This window comes from Nicotiana tabacum, chromosome 7 (genome assembly GCF_000715075.1).
Source record: "Nicotiana tabacum cultivar K326 chromosome 7, ASM71507v2, whole genome shotgun sequence".
Classification (NCBI taxonomy): domain Eukaryota; kingdom Viridiplantae; phylum Streptophyta; class Magnoliopsida; order Solanales; family Solanaceae; genus Nicotiana; species Nicotiana tabacum.
In genome coordinates this window covers 110,759,884-110,772,100 of record NC_134086.1, presented here as the reverse complement: position 1 = coordinate 110,772,100, position 12,217 = coordinate 110,759,884, and the positions used below count along the sequence as shown (strand labels likewise).

Sequence of the window (12,217 nt, the reverse complement as noted above, 5' to 3'; positions counted from 1 at the left end):
TATCCATTTTCTAAATGAATAATATGGTTCTTATTCATATTTAACCCGTTTTAAAAATGTTCATTATCTAACCAATTTTTTAATGGATAATATGAGTGATTAACTAATTTCTTTTAATTATTTTGCCACCACTGGCCGTAACCAACAAAGAGCGAAGCAAGTAGAAGAAAGCAAGCGGGCATCAGCCGCTTAAATAAAAATGATAATCTTACCTGAATAAGTCCCAATTTAAATTGGTTATATTTGTGCAAAATTACATCAAGGCCCAAAAACACTAACAAATATGAACCCGGCCCGTGACTCACCACCTCGAGGGACTCGATTAAATAATCTGATAGTACTGAACATAAGACAGCTCTAATTGCTCGTAAATGTGATGATTAGACGCCAACAAATCAATGTCAAATAGCCAATGATGAGTTGATGAAAGGGAATTCTCGCTTCCACTCTGTAAAAACATCAGAATCAGCTGAGATAGCTAGTAATGGCGACCAGAGGAGGAGAAGACGAAGCGAAACAAATGGCAGCTGACCTAAGCAAAACCCTAAAAGAAGGCGAAAGACTTCTCGCGCCAACACGACGCCCCGACGGAACCCTCCGTAAACCTATTCGTATTAGGGCTGGTTATGTGCCTCAAGATGAAGTCGCCATTTATCAGTCTAAAGGCGCTCTTGTAAGTATACATTAGTCGTACATGTTGTTTTGGTTTATTCTGTGTGTACTTGTGTTGATTAATTGGTGCTCTGGGAAATGGCAGTGGAAGAAGGAAATGGAGTCATTGCAGGATGTTCCGCCGGGGTATGATCCGGTGATGGAAGCTAAACCTAAGTCTAAAGCTGCCAAGCGGAATGAAAGGAAGAAGGAAAAGCGTCAACAGGTTCAAATTAGTTCCCCTTCTCTCATTATTTCTTGTTTATTACTACTATACGTTAGTCAGCTTTGTTTTAGTTACGAGAGGATTAGTTTATATGGCCTGAACAGTTTTTTGGGAAATTATTTACCTGTACCCGTGCATCCACCAAAGGTAAAAGCGCATCAGGGGCGGATGTAGTGTTAATGTTATGGGTTCATCCGAACCCAATAGCTTCACTCTGGTCTATGTATATGTGTTTAAAATTCACTAAATTAGTATAAGTAATAGATTCCGTACTCAGTAAATCAAATGGACTGTGGTAGAATCCCGAACTTGAACCCATAAAATTCAAATCCTGGATCCGCCTTTGAAGGCCATGACATATGCTTTTACATAAGGTTTAGTATGTAAGCATGGTTAATTAATTCTATTTATTATTCGCTCGATTTGTCATTTAACCAAGTTTAACTAACATGGTTTAGTGCATGCACCTAGTCCAGTTAAGTTTTTTCCCCAGTTTGTTTGGTCAACTGTCATAGCTGTTATTGCATTAGTCGCAGTGTTGCAGATCTTTAATCAATATTATGTTCAACCAAATTATTCATTTTCTTCAACTATGAAATGACATAGACAGATATCTTATGGCATAATAATATAAATGCACTGAAAATCTTGATGGCATGAGTGATGTATATGATACTGCTGTAAGATATAAGGTAATATAATAATGCACTGTATTTAATGTGCATTATGCTTAATGTAATGCAATTATATTGCTAGCTTATGCAAGTGGGTAGTAGCTGCAGTTCATGATGAAAGATTATTGAATTAAATGGCATTTAATCGGGCTTCAAAGTTGGCCATACAACCATATTTGACCTAAGCTGGTTTCTTATAATGTGGTTTCAGTAATAGTACCCCCAATGGCTCGTAGGTTTCTCTATTTGTGCATGCACCAGAAAAGCTAATAGGTATCAGTTTCCCAAATTCTTCTAATTCTAACTTGCTCGATAAAAACCTGGATTAGCAGAAAATCCTTCACCAAAGCTGGCGAGCAAGAACAAGGAGATGCATTCCCAGGCTATCATAATTCAGTCAGTGTAATATGCGACAGCAACCGAACAACTAAAGTTAGACACCTTGTTATCGGATGTATGTTTTTTATAACGAGCAGATATCTTATCAATGAAAGGTGCAGGTATATAAAAAATACATGTAGAAAGCCACAACGTTAAAGTTGTAGGGAGCTAATAAATTCCAGTAAAACTTCCACGTTATTTATATATTTAAAATTACCACAAATGGAAATCACCTGGACTTCAGAGTATGACTAGGTTTTAGCATCTCTTGTCCCTCTCCCTCAACGAACGCCCACAAAATGCAAGCTGGATGACATACTATCTTTTGAATAGATTTCTGTGGCTTCCTATAAACTGAGCTGAGGTATGTGGCCATGGGGTATCTGGGCTTTACCTTTAATCACCAATAGATTTGGAAAATATCCCACTTCTACCTTGCCAACCCACATAATGGGAAAAGATGATTAGGTTCCGCGATGTACCTTTTACACGAAGTATCTATTGCACGAAATGAGCGCATTTTCCTCTGGTTATACTGAGTTGGGCAGCTTCATGTACTGCTATCCAACCAAAATGGGAAACTTTTATTGGGACTCTGCTTTGACTGGCAATTTCCAAGGCGAAGACTTAGGCTTAATGTCCTTGCAATATGAAGCATATTGTAATAACATGTTCTAGAGTGAATTTCCCTGTACTGTTACCTTTTCTAGTTGATAAGTCAACCTTATGTCTAATCCAAATTCTTTCTTCAGTTTCTGTAACGTGGAGGTTAGGCTCTAAATTCCTTATCTTGGCAATAGCTTATGTTCCAGCTACCATTTGCATAGGTATTGAGATCAGAAATTACAACTCATATACAAATGTTAATCTCCCGAAAGATCCATCAAACTATATATACAAAGGGTATGTCCCCTTAATACCAAAATACAAGTAAATTAATGAAGAAATTCTAATCTCACCTCTTCCCAAATGACCTTCACTTTCGTCCAATCTTACATCCTCAAACTTAGGCCTTCAGTTATGAAGATCCAACACTGTATACAGGATGTAGTTTCTGGGACGATCATGTTGCGATATTAGTGAGAGGCTTTTTGACTAATCACGAAAAAAAAAAGAGCTTGATGACTTAAAAACTGCATTCCTTTTCTGTTACAAAAGTTGTGAACCAAATGCTGCTATAATTAACAAAACTTGTGGCAGGCTGCAGTTGAGAAGGGTAAGAATCCAGAGAGTGGTGAAATCTCATCTGCTGAAAATTCAGTTGGCGTTCCAGAGCAGGTTGAGTCAGTTATGTCCCAGATAAACAATCTTGCGATATCTGCAAATCCTGTTGTCCCCCCTTCAAATTCAATCGAGTCTTCTGTCGTGGGAGATATTGTGCAGGACATTGACAAAAAGATCCGAGCTCTGAAGAAAAAGGTATGTCCTCCAGTGCTTCCAGTTCAAAGGCATGACATCATTCAAGTTCTTTAACATAACTTAGATGCTTCTTACTGCATTTTAGAGATGCTCGGCTATCATCTTTGTTTTCCATGCCTTGATGAAATTTATTATTCTACTTCACAATTGGATGGTGGAAAAAAATTGTTGTTTCCATTTTGTACATCAAAATGGATGATTCGGTTTTGTTTCAAGGTAATGACATGTTTGTGCATTCTTTTTGAATCCATAACAACTGCATACATGTGCTGGTTCACCGTTATGTTGTATTTTCAGTCCAAGGTGCTCCCATCTCAACACTTTGGTCAAATGTGACATGGATGGGAATATCACCTTTGGAACTTTTTTGAGAATGACCTCTTGGAACCGTCGAACTGTGACATGAGGACGTCCGTTTGATTTCTACTAATGGTTCATCTTTCAAATACTACATATATTAGAATCTGGTCATTGGGTAGTTTTGGAAAGATTTGGGTTTTTACTGGTAATATATTTGCACTATCAATCTGATATTAAAAAACAGCCTTTTAATCGCTGGTGATTTATCTGTACTTTTTTCTTGGGGGTGGGGGGTGGGGGGGGGGGGGATGCACTTAAAGGCCTCCATTGGAGCTTTAAATTTTTGTGGAGCTCACTAAGTTAAACGCTGCTTTATTTGGTGCAGATTCGGCTGACAGAAGCTCAACAGCAGAAGACTGAGGAGAAGCATATGAAGCCAGAACAGCTGGAAAAAGTGGCTAAGTTGGAAAGCTGGCGAAAAGAGTTAAAGGTTTTGGAGGATAAAAAGGCTGAACTGGAAGCATGACATCATGAATTTAATTTTAGGCTGAAGAAACTCGTAGTTTAAGTTACGGTAGCCTGGTGGAGTTTTACCACTGCATCAATACACTCAACGCCCAAGATCTTGTTTAAGGGAAATGTGTGTTTATTTTGTAATTTGTGCACTAGTTAGGGCAAAACAACATAGGATCTAATTTGTGTTAATTTTCAGGTAGTACTCCATTTTTTGAAGAGTCCATTACTCAAATGGTCACTCAACTATCCCAAATTATCTCCTAAAGTCACTTTACTTTCGTTTGTAACAACAAAGTCACTGAACTATGCCTATTGCACTCAGAAGGTCACTTAATTAGATTTTCCAAATTTTGGATTGCCAAATACCTATTTTACCTTTTAAATTATAAACATTTATCTTTTTTTTTAAAAAAAAAACTTTTTAATATTATGATTTTCTCTTTTAATTTATATTATGGACTTACCTATAGAATAAATAAATATTATTTATAAATTAAAAAAATAGAAAGTATTTAAGCATATATAATGCTGAAATAACAAAATAATGAGCATAGTAAAAAAATAATTAGAATAATATGTTAGTAATAATAATTTTAGTATTAACAACAAAAATTCAAAATTTATTTACACAATTCAGAATGAATAAAAAAAAAGGCTGTAAAATATATATTTCATGCACGTAATATAAAAATAATTATTTAAATAGGTCGTGCATAATATAATTGAGCATAATTTTCAAGAATATATAATGTATATTATAAAAATACCTTCATTTAAATAATTATTTTTGTATTACGTGCATGGAATATATATTTTACAATATTTATTTTCTTTCATTCTGAATTGTGCAAATAATTTTTTGAATTTTTGTTGTTAATACTGAAATTATTATTACTAACAGATTATTCTAATTATTTTTTTACTATGCTCATTATTTTGTTATTCCAGCATTATATTTTCTTAAATACTTTCTATTTTTTTAATTTATAAATAATATTTATTTATTCTATATCCATAATATAAATTAAAAGAGAAAATCATAATATTAAAAAGTTTTTTTAAAAAGAAGATTAAATATTTATAATTTAGAGGGTAAAATAGGTATTTAGCAATCCAAAATTTGGAAAATCTAGTTGAGTGACCTTCTGAGTGCAACATGCATAGTTCAGTGACTTTGTTGTTACAAACGAAAGTAAAGTGACTTTAGGAGATAATTTGAAATAGTTGAGTGAATTAATTCTTTTTTGAAGACATGGCTGCTGCTTGTTCTGATGTGGTCCTTGATTTCCAAAGACGTCAAAACTCTGAAGCGCTTCAATCATCTTTACATATTAAACCTCTAGATTGAGTGTTTCATCAACGTCCTAACTTATTTTGCGAATGAACTTCACAAACTAATGCCTTTGGCTAAATTGATTTCCAATTTCCTGGATTCATGCTGATCATTGCTATTTGCAAGAAGATTAAAACTTACAACAACGACCCAGTGAAATCTCATTAGTGGGGTCTGGGGAAGGTAGTATGTAAGCAGAAAGAGAATGATGCATTTTTCTATTTGGATCCACTTGAGATAAAATTTCACTCTTTTATTAAGAGAGGATGAAAATGCATCACCACCCATTTGATTATCGGTAGTAACGACAATTTCAGTATTTTGTATATACACTGAGGGATCGTTTGGTTTGAATACGGCTTATGCCGGGATAAGTTATGCTGAGATTAATTATGCTGGTATTATTTTTTATCCACTGTTTGGTATGTTATATTAAAAATGACTTGCATAATTTCTAAAAAAAAAAGATATAAGTTATTCCAGAACTAAATACCTCACCTCTACAAGATATAATATTATAAATAATCCCGATACTAATTTTAATTCCGGAATAACTTGCACCAAGTTTGCTAACCAAACAAAGTATTAAGATGGTATTAAATTTTTATACCAGCACTATACCTTCTTATACCTCATACCAAACGACCATAAGATGTCAAAACTATTCCTAGTATATCAAGTCAGTCTAAAGTCAGTCCTTCAAAATAAGGATATACCAAGAGAGATCTTAAGCCAATCAGATGAGCTCGCAGAAAGCCTAGACACCAGGCCAACCATCAACGAACGTTGAGATCCAAATTTGAAGTTGTACACTTTAGTAGGAATTTCACATAAAATCTGTTACATTTTTTCCCCTTTTGAAGTATAAATCCGTTACATTGAAGAGTCAAAATAGTTCAAACACCTTCCACGCACACAGAGACTGAAGTCTGAATACCGAAGCTATAATATTGCCAAAATTGATGACTGGTCAAGTAATATCTTGAGACCAAGTAAAAAACACCCCCTGTGACTTCAGCTGGCAAGAGGTTCTAGGAGTATCAAAGGATCAACCCACACCGTGCAACTTTAATCTTGTAAAACATGTGTCATCAGAGGTGTGAGAACTGTCTATGAGGATTCAATATCTGACTCTTCCAATCCTTCTCTGTAGATTTCAAATTCATCAGGAGTCCACCTGCATATTAAGTTGAGCCGGAAAGTAGCCATCTTGATACCAAGCAGGCGCTGCACAGTAACAAAGTAATTGCTTTCAATTCTCAAAAACTTCAACATATGCTGTTTTGATCTTTTTGCACGCTTATAAGGCACCTCCAGTATGACACAAGAAACATACAGAATGGAACTATCCTCAAAAATTTGAAAGATGGAAATATAAACAAACCAGTATGCGAGCTGCCTCTGGTGACAATGGCTTCCCTTCTTCACATACAACAAAGTCAGAAACAAGCTCCACAACACCTGCTCACCGTACGACATAGGTAGATGAATCAGAGATTTTTACAGATAGATAAACAGATTGGACACACTAAAATTATCTTACAATCATCAATCAGCAAACAACAAAAACAGCAGAGGAGCAGAAGATTAGTACCTTTGTTCAATCGAACTGGCATGCCCTGCTTTCGTAGGAATGGCTCCATCTCATGTGTGAACTGATCAAGAGGGCCTTCTTGTAGCTCTACCTGAGAGATTGAACAAAAAACAAGAGCCCGGTATGTAACTGAAATATAAATCGAGGCAAGGCACTTGGTGAAGATACCTTATGTAAATGCTCAGATCAAATAAGGACCAAAAATAAGAACCCGGTAAGTAACTGGAATATAAATTGAGGCAAGGTACTTGTTGAAAATACCTTAAGAGACATGCTCAGATCAAATTAAATAAAAATATCCCAAAATTATCTACTAGAACCAATCTTTAATGGATATGATAATCGATATGGTTTAATTATAATAGATCAAACAGCACATGGGTAGCAAGAGGCATCAATTGAACCAGAGAAAGCATCTTCTGAAGGAGATCTCGCGCAAATCGCCCTTATTATAGTAGCCAAATGGCAATTAGCTTTATAAAAAATAAGTTGACATATAGCTAATATGGCAGTAAGAGTCAGAACATACTTAGAAATGGAAACAGGTAAATACAAACGAAGCTAGCATGCAGTTGATTCAAAATTATCAGAAATAAATTCACCATCCAAAAGATAGTGGCAAAAGCTTCATTTTACAGCAGTAAAACCTAAAACAGAAACACTAAATCTCCACAGAAACAAATAACATCACTTAACTAGCTTGAGTATTTCTGTTATATACAAGGAGAAAAGATTATTCTTTTCTGGACCTTACACCGCAATTAAGGAGAATAGCTTTATCATGGAATGTGCAGAAGTGAGGCAATTCTTAAATTTAAATAAAAGGTTGGATAAAGAAGGAATAGAAGTTCTGTCTAAGTTTTGATGGACAAAATTAACCGGTGCCAATGCTAGTGGGAGATAGCACATGCCGGGTGATTTAACCAGGGTGCGAGTAACCTGGCCTACGCACACCGCCACAAAGTAAATAAACAACTTGTATTAATAAAAAAAGCTTTGCAATACCTTTTCTGTTGCTGCACTGCCAGTCCTTGCAAAGTCATATTCTTCAAACTCGTTAAACAACCTGACAACATTTAAAATGATGAGCCAGAAGAAAAATGGAAGAAATGGAGGGAGCAAGAAGTAAACACCAGAGGTTATACTCCAGCAGAGAAAAACAGCTAGTGCTACAGGATACAGGTGTAACTTTCATGCAAGGAATGAAATTGCAACGTAGAAGAGAAGCGGAAGAAGAAAAACCACGAGCATTTGACTTGGAATTATTGGCTAGATATTTTTTGCAACAAAATGTTAAGGTGTAATCACGATCAGCATAAATAACTTGGAGATAGCACAATAGACAAGGATGACAATTAACAACAAATTATTAAAGCAATTTCACTAATAGAAGTAAAGCTTTACTTTCACCTAATCAAAAACAGAGTTATAATGTTTTGAGTTCCAGTATCTCAAATGCACCATCAAATCTGCGAATTTACCTTTGGACCTCTTCCTTTGATAAATTAGTAAAGCAAAGGCCTGAATCTCCACGTACGAGCTGTACAGACAGGATATCAATTAGAATAATTGAACAGAATAAAAAAAAAATCAATTTGACATTTGACAGATAATATAGAGTGCGTTGGCGTGCCCTACCTTAGAAATCTTATGGAGACCAGGTCTAATCTCATCGGAGACTGACCGGCCAAGTGCTACCTGCATGACTTTGTTTGATCCAAGGAAAAATCTGAAATATAAAGAAATAATGCTTAATACACTCTCCATGCTGCTAATTAATACAAAAGACCAACAAAAATCCCCCTCAAGACTTTCCAACTCAATACTAATTTCCAATCAATAATCCTCCCAAAAATGATTTGTATGAGAAACTGTAATTGTTTAATGATAAAACATTCACTGTATGTACACAATGTACTCTTGAAACACGCTGTAATAGCCAGACAAGCCAGAGCAGCCAAGGGATCCACAACATGTAAATTCTAAACATGGACATGCGACAGTAGAGAGTACCTCCATACGACCCTAATTAACATTTGCTATTTTCTGAACTCTATAAAGAAAATATAACCTAATAGTATCCTACATTATTATTCATAACTAACCTTCCTATAATCAAAGTAAAATTGATGCCTTAACTCGAAAATGTCCCAACATGTATGCTTTTGATATTAAAATCCTTTATATCAGAATATTACAACCTTTTCAAGCAACTAAGATAAAGATTAATAACTTTACATGCAAATTTGTCAAACAAAAAATAAATAAAAAGTTGCCTGCTAGAGGACTTGAGCTGATCTCTGAACTCCTTGAACTTGAGATTTCTCATGTTCTCGAAACTAAAGACGTAAGCTGAACTATACTTTTCCGCACATTCCCTTATTGTATTTACTATATTTTCTTTGTGCTCCTTCCCCTTCTTCTTCGTCTTCGACAAGGTCACTGCAATTAGAAACCAAACACATCAGCTTAATATAACACCTTATCAATTGAAATGCTTAAGTAGTAAGAACTCAGCAATCAGATATTGAAATTTCAAGGGTTGTACTATACCGGCTCTATTACGCTTCGACTTCGGCATTGTTTCTTAACCCTACTTCTTGTTTTTGCTTTCACAAAGTATAACCTGGCCGCGAGTTTAGTTTTATGTCTTTATACTGGTTTGGTCAATACTGGGCCTTGAGTTCATAAGCCCACTTAACTGATAGATTGGGCCGAATTGTGATAATCGAAGAAGGTGTTATTGGACCGACGTCCAATTGGATGGGTGAGTTACAGTAATGGCCTATAAGTGTTGGTCCTTATATTGCCACTAGTTACTCATCACGTGCAATATTCCATGTCAATCAGTAAATAAATTTTAAATAACGCCAAATTTTGGTAAAACATATGTTAGATATAAACAAAATATGAGGGGAAAAAAGTACAATCTCAAATTGATGAAATGTGATCTTATTTTATTAGCATAAGTATTGAACTCAAAATCATTGAATACTTTCAAACATGGGAAATTTTCACGTCATATAATAATAATAAAAAAAGAGGTCCTAACTTACGATCCAAAATTGTGTGCCTGAAATTAGATTTTGGATCAAAAATATATGACATAAAATCGATATTTCAAAGCAGCACTACAACCAATATTTTTTAAAGAAAAGGAATTCTGTTATAAAATAAAAGTAATGCAGTAAAATGTAAATAGAAGAGATAGAAAGAAGGGAGAAGTGTTTTCTTCTTTCACTTTGGTGTATTTTTTCATTGCAATTACATAGCCTTTTATAGGTATAAAAAGTAAAGATGATGGACATAAAGTAGGAAATTTAATCTTTAAGTTATTCACAACATGAACATCCAATGTAGCATCCAATGTAATATCCAGAGTAGTATCCAATGTACAAACTATTCATAACACTCCCCCTTGGATGTCCATGTAAGATAATGTGCCTCATTAAAAACTTACAAAAAAATATTGGGATGTACATAGTTATTTATAATATGCATTGCTTGCTGCCTCATTAAAAACCTTACCAGGAAAACCCAGTGGGACAAAACCTTGGTTAAGGAAAAGAGTGCAGCGTGTAGTTACTCCCCCTGATGAAAAATCACTTAATGTCTCGAAGACGACGCATTCCAATCTTATATATCAGCTTTTCAAATATTGAGGTTGGTAACGCCTTAGTGAACAGATCAACCAAATTATCACTTGAACGAACTTGTTGTATATCTATTTCACCATTCTTCTGAAGATCATGAGTGAAAAAGAATTTCGGTGAAATGTGTTTTGTTCTATCTCCTTTGATATATCCTCCTTTCAATTGAGCTATGCATACAACATTGTCTTCATACAATGTTGTTGGAATATTCTCTTTCGAAGAAAGACCACATGTTTGGTGAATGTGTTGAGTTATAGATCTTAACCAAACGCATTCTCGACTTGCTTCGTGAATGACTATTATCTCTGCATGATTTGAAGAAGTAGCAACCATAGTTTGTTTTGTCGAACGCCATGATATGGTTGTACCTCCACTTGTAAATAAATAGCCTGTCTGAGATCGACCTTTTGTGTGGATCAGACAAATATCCTGCATCTGCATAACCAATCAATGATGGCTTGGATTCATTTGAATAAAATAAACTCATATCAATGATCCCTTGGAGGTATCTGAATATATGTTTAATACCATTCCAGTGTCTTTGTGTTGGCGAAGTACTAAATAGTACCAATAAGCTTACTGAAAAAGCTATATCTGGTCGGAAATTATTGGCAAGATACATTAATGCCCCAATTGCACTAATATATGATACTTCGGCACCAAGAAGCTTTTCATTATTTTTATGAGGTGGGAATAGATCTTTCTTTATATCAAGTGATCTCACAACCATCGGGGTACTCAATGGATGTGCTTTATCCATATAAAATCGCTTTAAAATCTTTTCGGTGTATGTTGATTGATGGACAAATATTCCATCTTTCATATACTCAATTTGTAGATCAAGACAAAATTTTGTCTTTCCAAGATCTTTCATTTCAAATTCTTTCTTCAAACATTCTACTGTTTTTGGAAGCTCCCCAGGAGTTCCAATGATATTTAAATCATCAACATACACGGCGATTATAACAAATTCAGATCCAGACCTTTTTATAAAGACACAAGGACAAATTGGATCATTCTTGTACCATTCTTTCAACATGTATTCACTCAGGCGATTGTACCACATACGACCTGATTGTTTCAATCCGTATAATAATTTTTGAAGCTTTATTAAACAAGTTTCTCGAAAACTTTTGTATGCTTCTGGCACTTTAAATCCCTCAAGTACTTTCATAAAAATTTCGTTGTCTAATGATCCATACAAATAGGCTGTAACAACATTCATTAGATGCATATCAAGTTTTTCTTGCACTGCCATATTTATGAGATACCTGAAGGTGATAGCATCCACTACAGGAGAATATGTCTCCATATAATCAATTCCAGGCCTTTGGGAAAACCCTTGTGCCACAAGTCGCGCTTTATATCTAACAACTTCATTTTTATCATTTCGTTTTCGCACAAAAACCCATTTATACCCTACTGGCTTTATGCCTTCAGGTGTTCGAACTATGGATCCGAAGACTTCAC

The 12,217-nt window shown here is 35.0% G+C and overlaps 2 protein-coding genes across 2 annotated transcripts; one reads left to right on the top strand and one right to left on the bottom strand.

Annotated features, from left to right (window-relative positions):
* Positions 1-349: 349 nt before the first annotated feature.
* Positions 350-4,383, top strand: LOC107773864 (partner of Y14 and mago-like). The gene is made up of 4 exons (XM_075217493.1): positions 350-673; positions 758-877; positions 3,133-3,351; positions 4,037-4,383. Exons 1-4 carry the CDS (start codon positions 485-487, stop codon positions 4,175-4,177), a joined length of 669 nt encoding a protein of 222 aa, XP_075073594.1. The 5' UTR covers positions 350-484; the 3' UTR covers positions 4,178-4,383.
* Positions 4,384-6,231: 1,848 nt separating this feature from the next.
* Positions 6,232-9,723, bottom strand: LOC107773865 (uncharacterized). Its single transcript, XM_016593291.2, has 8 exons — positions 9,648-9,723; positions 9,371-9,536; positions 8,733-8,823; positions 8,576-8,634; positions 8,100-8,160; positions 7,095-7,185; positions 6,885-6,961; positions 6,232-6,727 (listed from the first exon to the last, which is right to left on the bottom strand). Exons 1-8 carry the CDS (start codon positions 9,673-9,675, stop codon positions 6,611-6,613), a joined length of 690 nt encoding a protein of 229 aa, XP_016448777.1. The 5' UTR covers positions 9,676-9,723; the 3' UTR covers positions 6,232-6,610.
* Positions 9,724-12,217: the final 2,494 nt, after the last annotated feature.